Genomic DNA, 17,942 nt, shown 5'->3' with positions numbered 1-17,942 from the left:
TAGTAAAGACCACGAACTCAATCAAAAAATCACCAAGGTCCGAGCTCGAGAAATCCACAGGAATGCCAAAAGTGCCTGTGCTCGATGCCTCGATTCAATCGCTCGGCGGGTAAACACGGAGAGAAGATAAGTTCTGAAAACAAAGCAAAAACGTAACCATCATGAATAAACGGACAGATTTGATCAGATGTGAGGAAAGGAAATTCATCAACGTAAAGCACAAAGGGAAAGAAGGGACGGCCTGTAAAATAGACAAAGCAGACAGAGTTAAATGGAAAAAAATAACAAGAGACGCCGATCTATATAGTATTCGCTCAGTAAGTGAGTAGCGCAAGTCCCAAAAAACGTGGTTGTCGTACATATATGCCGTGGAATAGGGACACCAAGCCAAGATGATGAAAAGAATGGAGTGGTATGAAATGTCCCGAAAAATAAGTCATTCTGAATCATTTGCGTGGGAAAGAGATTTTGTCGTTGAACACCGAATCGCAGTCGCTGAATCGTACATGGTCTCGTATCGTCAGGTGGTAGAGTTGAAATCGTTCGTTTGCCATAGGCAGAGATTCCGGTCATTGAAAGCCTAAGTCATGAAGAGTTGAAGAAGGTGTTGTACATTAGCCATTATTTATCCTTGTCCCGAGGTACGTTGCGTCGTCAAGTCTCCGAAAGATAAACGCCGTTCGTAAAGTTTGATGCTCTAGTCCAGAAAGAACTCCCTAGACATGACGTCTGATGGTTGTTCGTCGACTTGGAATTGGAAGGAGAAGAAGTCGTCGCCCATAGAGGGGCCGGTGGAGAAGTTCTTGCCCTGGAGTAGGTCCAGACTAGTGTCAAAGGCCGAGCCATTCACGTAGTCGGGGAAAGCAGCCATGTCGGGATCGCCCAAGTCGAAATCGTGCTTGCCGAACCCAGTGGAAGGCTCGCTGTTGATGAATATATCGAGGTCGGATGGTTGGGAAGCGTCACTTAGGGTAGGCGCCGTGTGTGGGGAAGACAGAGCGTGGGTACTGGCGGTTGAAGCGGTGGAGAAAGAACATGTGCCGGCATCTGGGATGAGAGGAAGACCCGACTCCTCAAGGATTTTTTCCAGCGGCCGCTTGGACGGCGACAGAGGCAGCATTTCATCTTCGGAAGTTGGGGTGAGTGCTCGCGGGCTGGCATGTTTGCTGCCCATGCCGTAGTTCGGAGATTCGGGGGGAGTGAATGTAAAGACCTCCGGCGGCAGGTAATTGGGGTTGTCAAATGAAACCATCTCATCAGCAGAGCTGGAGCCATGGAGGCTCATGTTTTCAAAGCTCTCCGAGGGCGGCGTATGGCGGGAAACTTCTGAGGCGGAAGAGTCGAAAGATGATTTTTCGGCAATTCTTTGACGGGTCTTGGATGCCTTGTCTCGTCGCTCATCCATCTCTGGCCGGTGCTTCTTGGGACGTCCTCGCTTTGTAGTCTTGCGGACAATTCCCTTGTAGCCGCCGATACACATGCCCCTCTGACGGTGTCGGGTTAGGGCATCATGACGGGCAAAAACGTTGCCGCATAGACACTCGTAGGGCTTGTCTCCGGTATGTATCTTGGCGTGGCGCTTTAGGTCATGTCCTCGAACGAAGCACTTGTCGCAATGATCACACTTGTACTGGCGGTCTCCAAGGTGGGTTTGCACGTGCGACTTGATGTTTTCTTTGCGGCCAAAGCGACGCTCGCAGCCGGGGTGCAGACAAACCCACTTGCCGTCCTCCGGGTCCGGTCCGTGGATGAACGCTGCAATCTCGTCAATGGAGACGCCGGTGTCTTTAATCGAGGCTTGCACACGCTCGTCGAGATTGAGGTTGTCGATCGATGCGACACGGGGAGAGAGTTTTGCCTTGACTAGTGAAGACGCGGACGGTGTACCGGATTGCTTTCTCTGGTGAAGGCGACTGGGGGTGGCAGGACAAATGGGGACTTTGGGCTTCTTCTCGCTTTCCGAGCTGGGAATTGCGGCGACGTCAGGAGAGTTCAGTGACGAGGATGTGGAATACTGGCTGTGCTGTGGGGCCGCTTCAGACTTTAGGCTTTCAAAACTGGAACCCTGCGAGTAGTCAAATGTATCAAAACCATCAATTGCAAATGAGTCTGTGTTGGGGGGAGAGGGCATTTCAATCTTTGGCTGCGAGAAGCTAGTTCCAGCCACTCCTTGGAGGGATTTGGCGCGTTGCATATATGACGACTGCGAGGTAACGTCGGCTACATTTTGGTCCTTTGCTGGGGGGACTTGCGTTTCTGCGCAGTACTGAGCGAGATCGACTGCTTTGTTGAACGGTGTCGTCGCTGGGGTAATGGGGAAGTACTCTGTACCATCCGTCAGCCGTTGTGTACAAAGTTGCGTCAACTTGTATGTCGCTTACGTGTTTTGGTTTTGTTTGGAGAGTGCGGGCGATATGAGGTGCTCGGGTTCGACTGGACCGAGTGTCGTCTCATATCAAGAGAAGCCGTATTCGTGTTTTGTTGAAATGAGAATGCGAGGTCGGGTTTGAACATATTCCACGAGGCATTGTCGAGAAGCTGGCCGTCGAATGTGTTGCCGCGTCCAAGCTTGTTACTATGCAATTTTTGCTGCTGTTGTTGAATAAGGTTGAGATGATAGTTGACAGGTCGGCCATCGGTCTGCACAAAGTTCGTGTTGAGAGGAGATTGCGGGCTTGAATAATTGACGTTATTTAAAGCCTGCAAATCATCTTGATCGAAGACCTGGTAATCGGGCATTAGAGGAACCGGACTCGAAAACGACCCTGGCTGTTGCGGTGCTGTTTGGTTAGTAATTGACGCATCTTGCACGAGCTGTGATCGCTGAGCAGCTTGCACAGCTCGCTGGTCCAGACTTTGGCCGCGGCGATGAGCATGGTATCTGTGCAATGCCTGTGGAGGGAGACTTGGAGGTTTGGCGGCGTCGAGCGCGGAGGGAGTCGAAATCTGCCGGCGATGTTGACGATGACGCCCTTGGAGGTGGCTATGTGGATTCGACATCATTGTGGGCGAGATATTCGTGGGCGCGATCGATAGACCGGCAGTTGACAGATCACTTTTGCAGGAACTGGAGAAATCATACATATATCAGCATATGCACTGATGCGACCTGCATATACAAGGTGGGCAATATACCAACCTCACGCAGCGCTGCTAGCCGTCGGGCTGGGCCACGCAGATGGGAAAACGAAGACCGCCTGTACCAGTGTCAGTATGTGGCCTTCCAAAGCAAACGCGCGAACTAAGAAATCAAGCTAGAAAAGAGCAAGAATGAAGCGCAACAAAGACAGATCAAGAACTTAGACCGCTTTCGGGGCTAAATTCTCAAAGCAGGTGGATGTATGTATGTATGTATGGCCTTTTTCGCAGTCCTCGAGCGACACGAAGACAGTGTAGCAGCGACTTGTGCAGTTCAGTAGAAGGGACTCGAGCCCAAGATCTGAGAGTGAAACCTAGAATGAAGAGCAAGCTTCACGGCAGATAAGGTAGATATTTAGAGGTGGGAACCGAGGAAAGGCAGATGGAGCTGATGAGGCTATCCACGGTTCAGATCAACAATGGGGGTGTTGGCCCAGCAACGCGCGGCCGCCAGGTTACGAGGGCGGGAGGGCTGGCCCCGGTGGATCGATATCATCACTGCCGCCCTGGCTAAGGCGCGGCGATATTGTGTTTAGGCTGCGATCCGAGTCGTTAGCTTCGCTGCAAGGAGCTGCCTCTGGCCAACGGTGGTCGAGACTTTTCGCAGCATCCTGTCGTCGATGGGATAGATCCCGGCCTTCCGATGCCTGCGAGGGTGAGACACTGTCATTATCTCCCTTTGATGGCAATAGTAGGAATAATTCGGCTGATATCTGTTTTATTGATCAATTATCCAGAGCAAAGGGATTGTCGTCGTCAGCCGGTTGGGTAGCAACCTGACGATGACTAGTATCTACTGCCAACTTCGGCTGAAGCTACCCCGTCCGATCGATGGGTGCCTCAAGATCCAGGCCACAATGACATCAGATAAACAACGTCCCGTGACCGCCCAAGTTTTCGATCTCAGTCACATGATAAAAATGTCACATGACAGTGGAGACACAAAGGTCCTCTGCGCTAAACCACTTGTAGAATAAAATACCACGTGATCGCACAATCGATTTTAACGAGCCCGCTCCTCCTCTCTACTTATCTTTTCGCAAGTTCGCACGAAGGTTGAGGAAGACAAGTTCTGTCGAGGTGAGCATCCCAACCCAACATGGACGACTGTCCAGCTCTCCACGGGCATTCGTTTTTTCAGTGTTTTCGCTGTGTTCCCAGTTTTCAAGATGTACCTCGACGTACGATTTCGCAGAGGCATGGCAAGATAGCTGAAGAGGCGAAATCAGCCCGGAGAGAACACTTCAACACTCGAAAAAAAGACACCAACTAACACAAAAATTTACAGGCCTTCCAACATGCAGATCTTCGTCAAGACCCTCACGGGTAAGACTATCACCCTTGAGGTGGAGTCTTCCGACACCATCGACAATGTCAAGTCCAAGATCCAGGGTGCGCACAACTTCCTCTCCCTCCAAAACCCCCATAACACACCCACTAACATTCTTTCTACAGACAAGGAGGGCATCCCCCCCGACCAGCAGCGCCTGATCTTCGCGGGCAAGCAGCTCGAGGACGGCCGCACCCTCTCCGACTACAACATCCAGAAGGAGAGCACCCTGCACCTGGTGCTGCGCCTGCGTGGTGGTGGTAAGAAGCGCAAGAAGAAGGTCTACACCACCCCCAAGAAGATCAAGCACAAGCGCAAGAAGACCAAGCTCGCTGTCCTCAAGTACTACAAGGTTGATGGCGATGGCAAGATCGAGCGTCTGCGCCGTGAGTGCCCGGCTCCTGAGGTATGTATTTCTTCTACTATGAACTCTGTGGGTGTGAGGTATGGGCAGTGGCTAATTTTTGACTAGTGCGGTGCTGGTATCTTCATGGCTGCCATGCAGAACCGTCAGTACTGCGGCAAGTGCCACCTTACCTACGTTTTCGACGAGTCCAAATAGATGGATTAGTCGCGTCGGGTCTTACGCCTCTTCATCGGTTAGGATGGTGTGAGGGAAGAACGTGTGCGTTTGGATCGTTCTATAGTGGCCTTTAACAGCAACCTTGAAATATGAATGAAAAAAAAAAAATTCCAAGCAAATCATTGATTCAAACTCATCTAGCCGGGGTCTAGTACCGGTATAGTAACGATAGTATTATGTACACTTGAACGAGAGTATCAACATGATATCACCGTAACCAAGTTCAACGCAAAAAGCGAGTGACTCGAGCCCATCTCAACTTCAATCCTGCCCTACTTACTGGAAGCCATTCTGAAGGTTATTGTACTGGCTGTCGGGGTAGTCGATGGCGTTCTGCGACTGGTCCAAAGAGCCAACACCTCCGACATCTTCCACAAAGGTGCCAATCAGGCTTCCGTCCCCCTTGTTCGCGGCCGTGCCGCCCTTGTCGGCGCTGGTCTCCCACCACATGGCACCGCCGAGTCGGCGGTCTCGGATATAGGCAGCTTTGAGGTCCGCCGCTGCAACTGTATCGTAGGAGATCATGACACGGGCGGACGGATCGTACGACCACGATGCACCGACGTTGGTGTCCAGGTGCTCAGTGGCTCCGGGCCTGGGCAGCGCCTTGTAATCGTACACCCCTTGCTCCCAGGTTCCTTGGCCAATGCCCGAGTAAGGCTGCCCAGGGCCGTCGGTGTTCTCGAAAGCACGTCCGTAGATCGGCATGCCCAGGATAATCTTGTCTGATGGAACACCTCCTGCGTCAATGTAATGGTTCACGGCCTGGACGGTGTTGAACGGAGTGGACGTGGGGTTGTCTTGGGAAGGATAGAGGTTGGCCTGGTGGCCAGCTGTCTGATCCCAGCTACCGGCATAGTCATAGGCCATGAGGTTGTAGAAGTCCAGGTACGGCGTCATCTCCTGGAGCCGGAGCTTGTTATAGTTGTCCGGTCCTGTATGGTCAGCTCTGTATTCTGATTCTCTTTGATATGGCTATAGCGGGACTCACCAGCCGGCACAGCAACAGTAAGTAAGAACTGACGGTTACCTTGAACGGAGTTCAGTCGCTACGCCAGTCAGCACAAGTATCTATACGAATTACGGAAGTGAACCCACCTCGCGGCATCTGCGAAGCAGGTCCACATAGTTCTGCGCCTGTGCATCATCTACACGCCATCAACATCCATCAACACCCAAAAGACACACGACTTACCCTGGGGATATTCCCAATCAATATCAATTCCTTCGCCCAAGTTAGCGGCCACTCAGACCCAATAAGGCCAATTGAAAACGAACCGTCAAAACCAAGATCAGTGATAAGCTTAGTCGCAGTCTCCGCAAACCGTTGCCTGTTCTCAGGCGTACCAGCCCCGTTAGTGAAGTTGGGCGAGTAGGTCCAACCACCAATAGAGAGGAGGACCTTGAGCTTGCGGTTCGCGCGCTTCAGCAAGCCCAGTTGCTTGACGCATCCGTAGACGTTGTTTCCGGTATCGTTCCATGAGTCGGTGGGGTAATGCTTCTCAATGTCGGACCAGGTGTCGGAGAGGTACCTATCAACCGTTAGGCTTCACTTGGCCTTGAAGTCAAGGTGGGACGGAGGCTTACACCTCGCCGCTCTCCGGGCGGACATTGGCGAATGCGTAGAGAACATGGGTCAGTTTCTGAGCGGGGAGGTCTTGAGGGTTATAATTGCGGCCGTAGATAGCCTGGACTTGTCAGCTTTGTTCGGAACTTCGAAATATGTGTTGACATCGGGAGATCATCGCGGGGCGACGAGGGGTAAAACACGGTGACATACCCAATTGACAAAATACCCCACGGTCTTGTAAGACATGGCAGGCGACGAAGTAGCAGTATAGTTCGAGATCGACGGTTTCGAGCTGCGAAGCTGTACACCAAACAGAGGATTATTACTTGCAAAGTAGTGAAGGAAAAGAGCGACCAGTAGAGCGGGAATCAAGACAAGATATAAGGGCCGCGACGGGACCATGCTATTTAGAGAAGACTCACTAGGGCGGGCCTCGAGCGCTCTCTTTCCAGAATAGACAGGAACAGAAGCGAGAGAATTTTGGAGCCTGCTTCGTACCTTCCTTAAATCCAAGACGACTGGAAGCAGTGTACTAAGATGGTGCCTTATACTTCAGGTATCAAGTGGCGTCACCGACGTTGATTGGTAGGTGGGGTAACTGAGGCGGTGCAAGCTGGCAGGGCTGATGTGGCTGGTGGGTGCTTGTGCTTGAATCAAAAAGCTGTGATGGAGACGACAACACAGCCCGACCACGAAGCTATATTTATACCTTTTTTTCCCACTCGAAATTGTTGAGAGACGGAACCTGCTCAAGCCATCGAAATACCCATCCCAACAGCCACCGTCAACACGAGACCTCCAAACTTCGTTGTCTGTGATCATGCTGTCTGACCATCTCCCCTATCTATGCTTTGTCTTGCGCGTTTCTGTGCGACGGCGAGGTGCCTGCAGGGGTTTCCATGACGCGCATAAAGATACCACACTCCACACCAATGAGACGGACTAGACAGCGGAAGCAGAGCAGGGATCAGAAACGGAGGAATGAGAGCGCGGTCGCCGGGGACCTGAGGCATGCTCATCTGCTCGCTTGTCACGAGCGCTGCTGTCCCGACCCGTAGTCTTTGGCATGGAAGCCACTGTAGGACGAGACATCCTCATGGAGCAATTATCGCAATCTCACCTGGTACAGCGACATCAGCCTCTTGAGTTTGGGAGAGTATAATGTACTGCGAAAGTTTGATACGCTCGAGTAGGAGCCTTTGAGTGAACTTTGACTCGCATCGTGGGCGTGAGGCTTACGTTGGCGTTGTCTCGTCGAGGAACCGGGGTATCATGGGAACTAGCAAAAAGCTGGGGTTGCAGTGCTAGTTCAAGTGATGGGAAATGACCACGGGCAGGTAGTATTTGGCAGACTTGACTCGATCATCTCGACGAAGAGCAAATTATTGTCTAGGATTCTCAGTAATAAATGGGACAGCCTGCCCGTGCACTGTAGACTGTCGAGTGTCTTACGGTTTAGTTGAAGTATGCCACAGAACTTTAAGTCCAGGCCACATGATGAACTTGGGCATGCATTAAGCATAAGGCCCCTCGTCATAATGCACCTCTTATTCGACTTTTGTTAATCTTCCCGAACCTACCTCCAAACCTATACTATTGAAGATGATAGCTCACCGGGGAAGCTCGGCTAAGATTTAGTCTGCCAGACCTCAGCTGAACTCCCCACTGTGACCCTCTCCACTCTCGACTCCAGTACTTCTGCAGGGATCTACAGAGTGCTCGGTCAACACCGAAACTTTGAACAACCTTAGAAACTAGAACGACATGACGAAAAACTTTCATCGGTGGAATGGAGAAAATTCTTATCGATCCACTCTAAGAAAATACTCACGAGCGCGTGTCAAGCCCGCATGATGGGATGTTGCTGCCGTCCGATGCAGCTGTATAGGTAGCAGCTATAGAGGGCTAACCGCAGCGTATAGCGTCCTGGGAAGTATGGAAGTAGGTCAATCTCATGTCTAACGAAGCCAAAGTATGCCCCAAGAGCCAGCGATGGGAAGGCCAAAGGTCTGCGAAGCAGAGAAGTCAGGCGGCAAATGCGAAATAGATTAAGCTAGAGCCAGCAAGAGCACTAAATACCGAAACACATGCCGAGTACATGAATCTCTCAGAGAAATGCAGACACGTTGAATATTGAACAAAGAAAATAGAGAAAGACATCTAACTGCACCCGCCCTGACAGGAAACCACAGCTGAACGACGAATAAAACCAACACTCAAGGGGATATCATCGCCATCAGAGAAACACATAAGATGCTATACACAACAGAAAGAGCCAAACGTCAAGCCATCCCCTCTGTACCAATGAGTAGGTAATTTTCCATAAGCGACCTGCGCTTAAGTGAGATTTTTGAAGACATTATGCATGTTATGCTGGCGGGGATGCAAAAGTGTCGTATAATCAGTCCTTCGTGCCAATACCATACCATAATCGTGTACTCCTTTGCACCCAATGAATAGAAAGGACCTATCCCAAAATGAATTGAGAGCCACCTGGGCGCATTCAAGGATGTGACCGAATCCAAGAAAGAATAGCATCCAGCGCCGGATCATCAGCCAGCCAATGACCCGCCCGAGCATCAGCGGCCCGGAGATCCGCAACAACATGCTGGTTCGAGATCTGTGCTAGTTCCTATTCAGCTATTTAGTATATAATATGGTGCAAAAGGTTGAGAAGTAGGAAGTAACGAACCTGTCGCAAAGTGTTACCCATGACCTTCATCTGGGCCGCGTGCTGCGGCCCGGGTCTCTGTCCACGCAGAACACCGTCTCGATGGATTATCCAGCGCTTGGCTGCCGCTGCTCGGAGGTAAATCCGGTGAGCCTGGAACCGTCGGGCGCTGCCGTCGAGTATGACTCTGCTCACTGTAAGGGCGTATTCACAGTGGGTATACATAGTTGGAGGGAGAGGAAGTACCTCCGCAATTGCGCTTTTTCAGCCTCCTCGCTTGAGGCGTTCGCTGGTGGCGGGCTGGGGCTGTAGCTTGAAGCCATCAAGGCGCTTGCCGCCGCCAGGCACTCCCTGAGCACCCGGTAACCCTCTTCTGCTTGGTCCTCTGGTGGTACAGAGACGTTGAGTTGAGAGATGTGTAGGAGAAGAGTGCGGTAGTCGTTCATGATTTCGGCTACCCTTAAGGCACGTGCTTGATTGACTGCTACAGATTAGTATAATGTCTTCTTTACATCTAAGAAAGTGACACTGCTTACGTCCGTCAGACATGGTGTAATAGACTCCTGGTCTTTTACTAGGTATGGTCGATAGTCTCGCTGAAATGGAAGGCCCTAAGAACGGGGATGGGCGGAACAATGTATGGTAGGCGTAGCCTGAGGATTAAGGAAAGTATAGAAGACAATGGATCGTCAAGCTCAATTGAACGAGTGCATGCTTCATCCGAATAAGGCCCCCAGGTAGAGGGCGGAATATCCTTTTAAGCTTAATCTTCAACGGCAGCGCCCACAGCAGAAGCTCAACCATCCCATTAGGGAGGTGAAGAATACAGCAAGAGTAGGATCATCGTTAGATGTGGCTGGCTGCGCCAATGGCTTGCTGATGTCGACAGTCGGCGAGACATCACAGCTGGAAAGCGGCCAGCATGGTGGATCTATAGAGCGAGCGGACCAGGGCCGTGGAACCCGGGAAACCATGTGCTGTTTAGCTGCTTACTCTGCACAGAGTAGATACGCCAGTCCCTTGAATTATTGGAAGCGGAGCAGTTTGACTGGGCAGTGGGCGCGAACCTAAGAGTAAGCAGCTGTGGCTGGAGCTGTATGTATGGATCTATGGCCGCTGCGGGATGATGTCGCTGGAGAAGAACCATCCAGGAGCACGGGCATGGCTGCAGGGGGCGTGAAAAAAAAATAGAAATAGAACGCCATTGACAGATCCAATAGGCTGGAGGTGAATAATTGTCGTGGGCTCGTTATCCGCTGCTATGACGCTGCAGGATGCTGGAGAGGTTCTCAGCAATAGCTTAAAACGGGTCCAGACGATCAGGCCAGCTGGGGTCGCAGCGATGCTTCAGCATTGTTTCGGATCGGGGTCGCCACAGTCTGGCACAACACAGAGGAGCAGAGCAGCACATTGGGTCGTTGCGCAACAGCCGTTCTGGAATGGCAATGGAAGCGAACGCACGAACGGGGAAGGAACCCACTGCCAGCGCTCAGCCACAGTCAACCGTCAACGCCAGCTGAACAGGGACCGGCTGCAGCCTTAGGCTCGCGACTCTGATTGATCTATTGTGTCTTAAAACCCACACCTATCCCGTCTTGATTATGGATACGGTTGACTCGGTGGCGATTTTCCCAACTGCCATGCCCTACCGACATCCTCCGGAATGTGTTGTGCTATCGTGAGATTGATTGAGATCTGAGCGGACTATCGAGTTGGCAGCTGCGCCCCGTCCATCGTGGCAGCCGGAGTTCGCATCTGTCCGACCTGCAGACGCCCTGGGCCTGTAGAATTCTCTACTCAAGCTTTCCATTATCAACCTCTCTGGGTTTCCCTCGGACACGCTGGTGCCCTGCGCTCGCAACTCCCATTGCCACCAGATTGGAGAAACGAGGCTGGCTACGAGAAAAAGCAAGACAAACCACCTACGCATCAGTCTACGCATCAAGAAACCCAGTCACAGATTGCGATCCATTTATCGTCTTGATATCATTTGCGTCTACCAGGATTATCACTTCGGCTCACAGCTTAATCCTTCTCGCTGATAGCCTGCAGCCGTTCGTCGATCTCCTCCTCCGTCAGTGCCCGGAAGTGAGGATCTGTGCCTTCCTTGCCGTCTGTTCGAGGACCGCCGGCGATACCAATCTCCAACTCGTGCTTCTTGAAATCCACGCTCAGCACGCTGCTCAATGCGGTAATTCCCAGCTCGACAACCTCCTCCCAGCCGCCCTCGGCGTAATCCTTGTTCTTCAGCTTCTTTTCCATGTGGTTGAGAGCCTCCTGCTGTTTCGGGCCCGAGGCAGTGGCCTTGTATCCAGCGTAGTAACCGGCAGGGTCGCATTTGTAGAGCTGTGGCCCGGCCTCCGAGTCCACTGAAACCAGGGTAATCGCGACACCGAGCGGGCGCATGTAAGCCTGCATCATAAGCATTAGTCGACGAACGAATTACCAACCCTAGATGGAAGTGAAGACGCACCCGTTGTGTGTAGACCTGGTTGATGTTGGCCAAACGCTTGGCAAGGACGTCGCATGGCATCTCATAACCGTACTTGTATCGGAATTCGGCAGCTTCACCACGAGCACGATCAACGCTAGCTCTGGCATCGGCAATGGATCCGGTCATAACACAACCGACGGAAGGAGAGAGCCGGAAGATATGCGTGACGGATGAGGGGTCGATCAGTTTATCCTAGACAGCGGTCAGAGGGTCCTTGTCGGAGATGCGCAGTCAAACGTACGGCTACTTTCTTCTGAGACAGCACCACAGCACAGTTCTTCCCCCTCACACCTATCGAGGTGATGTTTGCGGCGGTAATAGCTTTGAAGGCATATTCTGAGGTTGGGCAACACTTGTCAGCGGGATCTTGATAGTTTGAAGTCGTGCTTGGGGAAGCGGATTGGGGGTTGAGAGGTGTAACAGTTGGGTTCGGGGTGCGTACCAACTTGATAGAGACGACCTTGGTCGGAGAAGATAGTGATGTGTCTGTCGTAACCTGCGCTTCTGTTAGATACGGGACCTTCAGTCCACCGATGATGAAGCCATGGCGGTCGGTCAAACTGGTGCGGGATCGTACCGGACATGATTGTGCTGATCGAAAGTAACACTCAACAGAAGAGAGTAGATCTAGAATAGGAGAGGAAAGCAAGCAAAGGAGGATCGCGATGCGGAGAGAGAGGGAATGGAGGATGGAAGCGGCTGGAGAGCAGAGGACGCGTGCCAAAGGATGCCTGGCTGAAGCTCAAGCTTCTGGCCCGACAGCTTACTCCCGTCACCGCCTTCCTTCCCTCAGGCTCACTCGAACTATACAGTCTCAAGTTGAAATCAATATTTTCTGAAGAATATATACATTCGATTTTTGAGTGTTCTATAGACTATATTCTGCGACTTTCATAATGCCAATTATCCGCCAGAAACGTTGAATGGCCATTGAATGCTGAAAAACGCCGTGATGCTGTCAGGATATCAGAACTTTTGACATTCAAGAATCAGAACGAGAGCGATGATCTATCAATAGGCTGTGACGACTACTGCGTTAGAGGGAAGCGGTAGGACCGTATTGAAGTGCCCTAAAAATCATGACGAAGAAGAAGACGAATTGTCCGAATCGCTGTCGCTGCTCGAATCGGACGAAGAGCTCTCACTACTGCTCGATATCTCCACAATGGCAGTCCGATTCTTCTTCTTTTTCTTAGGTGGTTGACTCTTTTCGGGCTGAGTCTTCGCCGGAGACTTCTTCTTGCTGTCGTCATCCTCGCTATCGCTGTCGCTGTCGCTACTGCTCGAGAAATCCACGACCGCAGTCCGATTCTTCTTCTTCTTATTCGCGACCTGGTTCTGCTGCTTCGCATCCTTCTTTTGCTGTGGCGGCGCTTTCAGATTCGACATGGTGAAGACCCGTCCGTCCATAGCAAAGAATATAACCTCCGCGCGTCGCCTCTTCTGAAACCTCTTCAGCATCTCATCGTCCAATTGCTCAAAGGCTTCGCCTAGATCCTCGGTCCAGCCGCTTTCAGTCAACTTTGTTCGGAAGGCGTAGACGGCTTTTCGGTAGTTGACCGTAGGTGATGGTGCCAGGTCATCAGAGGGCTTCTCAGCGAGATCAACATTAGCCTCCTTCGTTTCCTCGACATCAGTCTTGATGGCGGCCTGAGCGACTTCCCGCAACCGTTGCTTAGCTGCCTCGCCTCGTAAACCTTGCAGGTAGGCCAGGAGAGCGGACTCGTAAGTATGAGGGATATGCTCAAGTGACAGGATATGCTTGAAGAGCTGGATTTCGCGAATTTTTTGAAATTTCCACGCGGGCCGGTCGTTGTGGTATTGACTGAGGTAGAAAAGGACAGGCGATTCGCCGTCTTTTGAGCCCGTTTTCGTAGAATCCGTACGCGTAGAGCTTCCAATCTTGTCTTTATTCTTCTCCCGTTTCTCCCTTTTCTCCTTCTTCTTCCTTTTCTTCTCCGCCTTGCTAGTGTCCGCATCCTCATCGTCCGCCTCCTCGTCCTCTTCTACCGGAGACGGGGAGGGAGACTTCACTTTCGCCTCCGCCGAAAAAGAAACCCTCTTCTTCTTACTCTTGGGCTGACCCTCACCATCTTCCTCCTCCTTCTTTTGCTTCTTCTCCTCACTCAAAGGCGCAGAGTCCCCATCCTGCTCATCACCGCCATGTCTCCGCTTCATGCTCTTGCTCTTCTGCTTCTTTTCACCGTCGATATCGCCATTGGCGGTATTTTCCTTGGTCTCTTCTTCTAGTTTCGTGTCTGCATCCTTCGTAGGGACATCGGTGTCGGCCTCGCCCTTTGTGCGCTTAGACTTGGAGCTCGAGCTCGAGCTTGATCGCTTCGAGCGCGATTTTTTTTTTTCGGCCATTGCGGCGATAATGTGGGGTGAAGCGTGGTTGTTGGGTAGGTGTTTCGAGTCGCGTACAGATGCAGGTCTTATTTTTGAGGTCTCTATCGGAATATTCGTGTCTGATAGCGCGAGGTTTCCGTACGTTTCCTGTTAAGAAATTATTATTGCTTCTGAGGCTGGGGGAAATTTTCCACGTGATAAGGTTCGATAACGGCCCCGTCCGATAAGATAACCAATACGGGACTATAGAAGGAACAAAATAGAAGGAAGCGACATATCTACAGGGTTATATGCAGTGGCAGTGTAATATCTATATGAGTGAGCGCATCGTAGAATCATCAAGTTCACGTCAACCTTGAACACTCTAGACTTCCCTATTTTCCCACCTGACTCCAGAAACAATCATGCCCCGGCCCTCGCAATGCCAGAAGAAAACGACAAATACCAATGTAAAGCGCCTCATACCTATTGCCCGTTTGTGTCTTTTCTTGAGGACTCCCTTCTGACCTGTGGCTGAGCCTCAGTACCACCCGCAGGTGGTGGTGCTTTCCGCCTTGCTCGCTCCTTGTCTCGAGAGGTAGCACCCGTTCTTCGCCGCCGGACGGGCTCGTAAACCTCGTTGAAATTCATGACCACCCCTAAAAACCGCATATCCACATCTGGCTGATAGGCAAGATCACCAAGCAGAACATTTAAGCGGGAGCGGAACTCCACAGAGAGGTCGCGGAGTCGAGTACGGAGGGATGGGAGCATGTGGTCGTCTGTGGAGAGATCGTGGCCTGCAAGTGATGACGGGGTAGGGGCCTCGTCGGCGACGGTTGCGAAGTTTGGAGTGTGAGAGAAGGATGAGGATGCAGAGGCGACTCGGTGAGCCTGGCTGTGGCGGGAAGAGAGGAGATCGCGTTCCGAGACTCCCCATTGTCCTTGAGCGGTGCGTGTCTCGATCTTAGCGCTTAGCTCTTGTCGTCTAGTGAATTCGGCGACGGAGAATGAGTAAAGTCCATCAACGGCGTCTTTGTACGCTAGCATTATCTTAAGAATGTGGTGTAGTTGGGCTAGGAATCCTTCTTCCGGTTTGCTGGCGGAACTGTTCTTTGGCGAAGTTGAGGAGCCCAAGAGGCCCTTGTGTGTGATGGAGTTGAGGTATTTGGTGTGAGCTTCGATCAGGTCATCAAGCGTACACCCTGGTTTGGAAACGGACGCCTGTAATTGGTCCCAGCTGGACTCGATGACCTCAAAGAGGATATAGTATTGTAACTGGCAGACAAAATGAATCATTTCCGCAATAACGCAGCGGGCGAGCTTCCAGTCGGCGCCGACCTTGTAATCCACGCTCCCCAGAACTCCCCTGGCGCCAGTCATGCACCGTCGCCAGGTGCTGCCCAAGGAGAACTCGACGCGTTTCACACGCCATAGGAAATTGAAAACCTTGAGGTATTGTGTCGAGCCCCATGGTGTGATGACGACGTCGACAGGAGCGTCAATCTTGTATTCGAGAGTAAAACAGTCCCATCCAATCTCTCCGTGGCTGAGCTCCAACATACGTGCGTCCAGGCGCCGAAGAACATCCTGAGAGTCATACTGCGCATTGGATGCACGAATGGCATGCTCCAACTGGGCAGTGAGCGTGTGACGGTATTGTGAGTTTGCTGGGCGATCGAGATTTGACGCCAATGACTCCATCAATAGAGCAATGAAATCACCTTGGCCCAGCAACAGATATTTCTTGAGTGCATGAAGATGATCAAAGAGCTTGAACTTGTCGTCCATGAGGTAGATCAGCCGTGCCATTGTAGTCTTATAGGCCTCATCGATTGAGGTTTCAAGACTAGCCGTGTCCCCATAACGCAGCTCCTTGGACGCCTCTTTGGAATACGCTTCAACCCACCCAGAATCGCCGCAGCCGTATCTGATAAAATTCAGGGACTTGCCGATAAGGAAGACCTTTTTGGCAAAGTCCTGAGTGATGATCGAGGGCACCATATCATCCTCGAGTTTGTATTTGTCTTCCCAGACACTGGTTGCGATGCGACGCGGATCTGTACTTGGCCGGAACTCTGGTTCAACGACGAAGAATTCTTTGTAGGGGTCTGACAATTCGCCATCATAGATCCAAAGGCGCAACATATCGTAAAAGGGCCTCGTAACATGCGCGAGAAGTTTCTCCGCAAAGTTACACACGAAGGGGTCTCCATGTGATGTTGAGAAGCTATGAATCAAGGATATCACTTGGCCTCCTTTCTTGTCTGTAGAACATCAGTATGTCAGCATATCAAAGCAGGAAAGGCAAAGCATACTTTGAGCTTCCTCAACAATTAGACTCATCAAACGCAGTGCCATTGTCGCATCTCTTGTCCAGACAACGCATCTTTTCAACGTCACGCCACTTTTGGGGCCACTAGATTCTTCTGGCGCAGCTAGTGCCCTTCGGATCTCGCCTTCCAGCGTTGCGACTAAGCCTAGATAAGAGCGAAGTTCATTTGAAAGAGCTGCCCGCAGACTCTGACTAATGAGACCCTCGCTACTGCCTTCAACAAATCTTGAAAGGCTCCGGTATAGCAAGCATGGCTCGGCTAGAGTATTCAGGATGGAGACCATAGGAAGAGGTAATGTGGAGGGCAACTTGAGTGTCGAAGCTGACATGAACTGTAGGTCGGTGGAAGATAAACCCTGTAGGTTGAATGGAAGATCGCGCAAAAGACCTGATTCAACGGGCCTGTTCGCCGCTCGTTCCCTTTCCGGTTCCTGATGCTGCTCCTCCGCAGGGGGCTCTCTTGGTTCAGGCTCATACTGGCGGCTCATACGTAGCCGTTCAGGTGCTGCTCCGTGCTCCACTTCTTGTTCCCTTTCTCTCTCCCTTTCCATATCCGGCCGTCGCAACGATGTCTTTCGTTCGAGCCGGGCAGCTATCTGAGACGCCGATGAGCTGACAGCTATACCATCATCATCTGAGCTTGGCGCCACTCCGCTCCCCGTTCTTTCGTCCTTCGCCAGCATTCTTTGTAATTTGACCTGGTCCATCAGTGGGCTGCGCGGCCTACCGTCCTCCTCATGCGCGGCCTCTTCAGCGTTATCTGCGCTCGACAGTCGGTACAATAAATATAATATTCCCCATTTTTGCGATAGCACAGGCTGCGTCAAGAGGCGCGAGTATAGATTCGAGAACCGAACAGCCTTATCGGGGCTCGCATTTTCACGTAGTAGCTTCCTCTTAATCAGGTCTGACGCGTTGTTAATATTCTCTGCGCCTGCTATGCTCCCTCGGCGCCCAATCCCCAACCCCCCGGACGGCGACGTTGGGTTATCCGCGGAGTTTGCATGCGCGTCTATCGTGCGCCACGCATGTTCGAGGAGTCCATGATGGCGCTGTTCTTCCGCCGCAGCGAGGGCTTCTTCGGCATCTTCTGAGTATTCGTCGCTAACGGCGGATAGAGGTAGCGGGGGAGTGAGAGAGTCGACGAGCTGGGAAAGGGCGTCATCGATACGACGTGGACGTGCAGGGTGTCGGGTCGACATTATTTCTCCTCCCCCGGATGCGACCGCGTGAGAGACTTCGCAACAAGCCCTTCGAGTCGAGCGTGATAGGGTATGGGCGCTCTGTATTTCTTTCGCCGGATGGCACTTTCGGGGGAGGACGCGACTGGACGCGGGGCTTTGGAACGCGATTCGAGGCGAAGAGCAGTCGATGTGTGTGTTATCGAGTATTCGCTAGCGCTTCACGCATACCAAGCTCAAAAAGCAACATCTATAGCTGCTGCTGCGGTTCAGTGAGCGAACAATCGTAGCAGAACTCGGTCTCGATAGAAA

The 17,942-nt window shown here is 51.8% G+C and overlaps 7 protein-coding genes across 7 annotated transcripts; 1 reads left to right on the top strand and 6 right to left on the bottom strand.

The window, feature by feature from the left end:
* Positions 1-568: 568 nt before the first annotated feature.
* Positions 569-3,426, bottom strand: ace2 (putative C2H2 transcription factor (Swi5)). Its single transcript, XM_073755880.1, has 3 exons — positions 3,136-3,426; positions 2,382-3,067; positions 569-2,325 (listed from the first exon to the last, which is right to left on the bottom strand). Exons 2-3 carry the CDS (start codon positions 3,001-3,003, stop codon positions 698-700), a joined length of 2,250 nt encoding a protein of 749 aa, XP_073610359.1. The 5' UTR covers positions 3,004-3,067; positions 3,136-3,426; the 3' UTR covers positions 569-697.
* A 762-nt stretch (positions 3,427-4,188) lies between these two features.
* BDV17DRAFT_276889 (ubiquitin-ribosomal 40S subunit protein eS31 fusion protein) lies at positions 4,189-5,170 on the top strand. Its single transcript, XM_073759385.1, has 3 exons — positions 4,189-4,530; positions 4,594-4,874; positions 4,941-5,170. The coding sequence occupies exons 1-3, from the start codon at positions 4,437-4,439 to the stop codon at positions 5,028-5,030; spliced, it is 465 nt and encodes a 154-aa protein (XP_073610358.1). The 5' UTR covers positions 4,189-4,436; the 3' UTR covers positions 5,031-5,170.
* Positions 5,160-7,071, bottom strand: BDV17DRAFT_276873 (glycoside hydrolase family 18 protein). The gene is made up of 7 exons (XM_073759384.1): positions 6,832-7,071; positions 6,639-6,739; positions 6,330-6,583; positions 6,247-6,276; positions 6,150-6,199; positions 6,043-6,100; positions 5,160-5,986 (listed from the first exon to the last, which is right to left on the bottom strand). Exons 1-7 carry the CDS (start codon positions 7,021-7,023, stop codon positions 5,328-5,330), a joined length of 1,344 nt encoding a protein of 447 aa, XP_073610357.1. The 5' UTR covers positions 7,024-7,071; the 3' UTR covers positions 5,160-5,327.
* A 1,570-nt stretch (positions 7,072-8,641) lies between these two features.
* Positions 8,642-9,951, bottom strand: BDV17DRAFT_236911 (uncharacterized protein). The gene is made up of 4 exons (XM_073755877.1): positions 9,829-9,951; positions 9,539-9,773; positions 9,314-9,479; positions 8,642-9,253 (listed from the first exon to the last, which is right to left on the bottom strand). Exons 1-4 carry the CDS (start codon positions 9,839-9,841, stop codon positions 9,125-9,127), a joined length of 543 nt encoding a protein of 180 aa, XP_073610356.1. The 5' UTR covers positions 9,842-9,951; the 3' UTR covers positions 8,642-9,124.
* Positions 9,952-10,852: 901 nt separating this feature from the next.
* prs2 (proteasome core particle subunit alpha 1) lies at positions 10,853-12,550 on the bottom strand. The gene is made up of 5 exons (XM_073759383.1): positions 12,364-12,550; positions 12,229-12,282; positions 12,028-12,122; positions 11,766-11,978; positions 10,853-11,704 (listed from the first exon to the last, which is right to left on the bottom strand). Exons 1-5 carry the CDS (start codon positions 12,368-12,370, stop codon positions 11,318-11,320), a joined length of 756 nt encoding a protein of 251 aa, XP_073610355.1. The 5' UTR covers positions 12,371-12,550; the 3' UTR covers positions 10,853-11,317.
* A 237-nt stretch (positions 12,551-12,787) lies between these two features.
* BDV17DRAFT_276859 (WKF domain-containing protein) lies at positions 12,788-14,391 on the bottom strand. Its single transcript, XM_073759382.1, has one exon. It carries the CDS (start codon positions 14,151-14,153, stop codon positions 12,864-12,866), a length of 1,290 nt encoding a protein of 429 aa, XP_073610354.1. The 5' UTR covers positions 14,154-14,391; the 3' UTR covers positions 12,788-12,863.
* On the bottom strand, positions 14,377-17,901 carry BDV17DRAFT_236872 (tubulin gamma complex associated family protein). The gene is made up of 2 exons (XM_073755876.1): positions 16,433-17,901; positions 14,377-16,381 (listed from the first exon to the last, which is right to left on the bottom strand). The coding sequence occupies exons 1-2, from the start codon at positions 17,649-17,651 to the stop codon at positions 14,601-14,603; spliced, it is 3,000 nt and encodes a 999-aa protein (XP_073610353.1). The 5' UTR covers positions 17,652-17,901; the 3' UTR covers positions 14,377-14,600.
* Positions 17,902-17,942: the final 41 nt, after the last annotated feature.

This window comes from Aspergillus undulatus (assembly GCF_047715775.1).
Source record: "Aspergillus undulatus strain CBS 261.88 unplaced genomic scaffold BDV17scaffold_88, whole genome shotgun sequence".
Taxonomy (NCBI): Eukaryota; Fungi; Ascomycota; class Eurotiomycetes; order Eurotiales; family Aspergillaceae; genus Aspergillus; species Aspergillus undulatus.
Note: the sequence above shows the minus strand (reverse complement) of the source record. Positions and strands in the feature narration are given on the sequence as shown.

Coding starts and splice junctions, on each gene's coding strand:
- BDV17DRAFT_276859 (XM_073759382.1), bottom strand. CDS start 14,153: ATGGCCGAAAAAAAAAAATCGCGCTCGAAGCGATCAAGCTCGAGCTCG.
- BDV17DRAFT_276873 (XM_073759384.1), bottom strand. CDS start 7,023: ATGGTCCCGTCGCGGCCCTTATATCTTGTCTTGATTCCCGCTCTACTG. Junction 6,740..6,831: donor TGGGGTATTTTGTCAATTGG/GTATGTCACCGT, acceptor TGACAAGTCCAG/GCTATCTACGGCCGCAATTA. Junction 5,987..6,042: donor TACTGTTGCTGTGCCGGCTG/GTGAGTCCCGCT, acceptor CTGACCATACAG/GACCGGACAACTATAACAAG.
- BDV17DRAFT_276889 (XM_073759385.1), top strand. CDS start 4,437: ATGCAGATCTTCGTCAAGACCCTCACGGGTAAGACTATCACCCTTGAG. Junction 4,531..4,593: donor TGTCAAGTCCAAGATCCAGG/GTGCGCACAACT, acceptor TTCTTTCTACAG/ACAAGGAGGGCATCCCCCCC. Junction 4,875..4,940: donor GTGAGTGCCCGGCTCCTGAG/GTATGTATTTCT, acceptor ATTTTTGACTAG/TGCGGTGCTGGTATCTTCAT.
- prs2 (XM_073759383.1), bottom strand. Junction 12,123..12,228: donor AGGTCGTCTCTATCAAGTTG/GTACGCACCCCG, acceptor GCCCAACCTCAG/AATATGCCTTCAAAGCTATT. Junction 11,979..12,027: donor TGTCTCAGAAGAAAGTAGCC/GTACGTTTGACT, acceptor ACCGCTGTCTAG/GATAAACTGATCGACCCCTC.
- BDV17DRAFT_236872 (XM_073755876.1), bottom strand. CDS start 17,651: ATGTCGACCCGACACCCTGCACGTCCACGTCGTATCGATGACGCCCTT. Junction 16,382..16,432: donor AATTGTTGAGGAAGCTCAAA/GTATGCTTTGCC, acceptor GATGTTCTACAG/ACAAGAAAGGAGGCCAAGTG.
- ace2 (XM_073755880.1), bottom strand. CDS start 3,003: ATGATGTCGAATCCACATAGCCACCTCCAAGGGCGTCATCGTCAACAT. Junction 2,326..2,381: donor TCCAAACAAAACCAAAACAC/GTAAGCGACATA, acceptor CGGATGGTACAG/AGTACTTCCCCATTACCCCA.
- BDV17DRAFT_236911 (XM_073755877.1), bottom strand. Junction 9,480..9,538: donor GAAAAAGCGCAATTGCGGAG/GTACTTCCTCTC, acceptor TACAGTGAGCAG/AGTCATACTCGACGGCAGCG. Junction 9,254..9,313: donor TGGGTAACACTTTGCGACAG/GTTCGTTACTTC, acceptor ATAGCTGAATAG/GAACTAGCACAGATCTCGAA.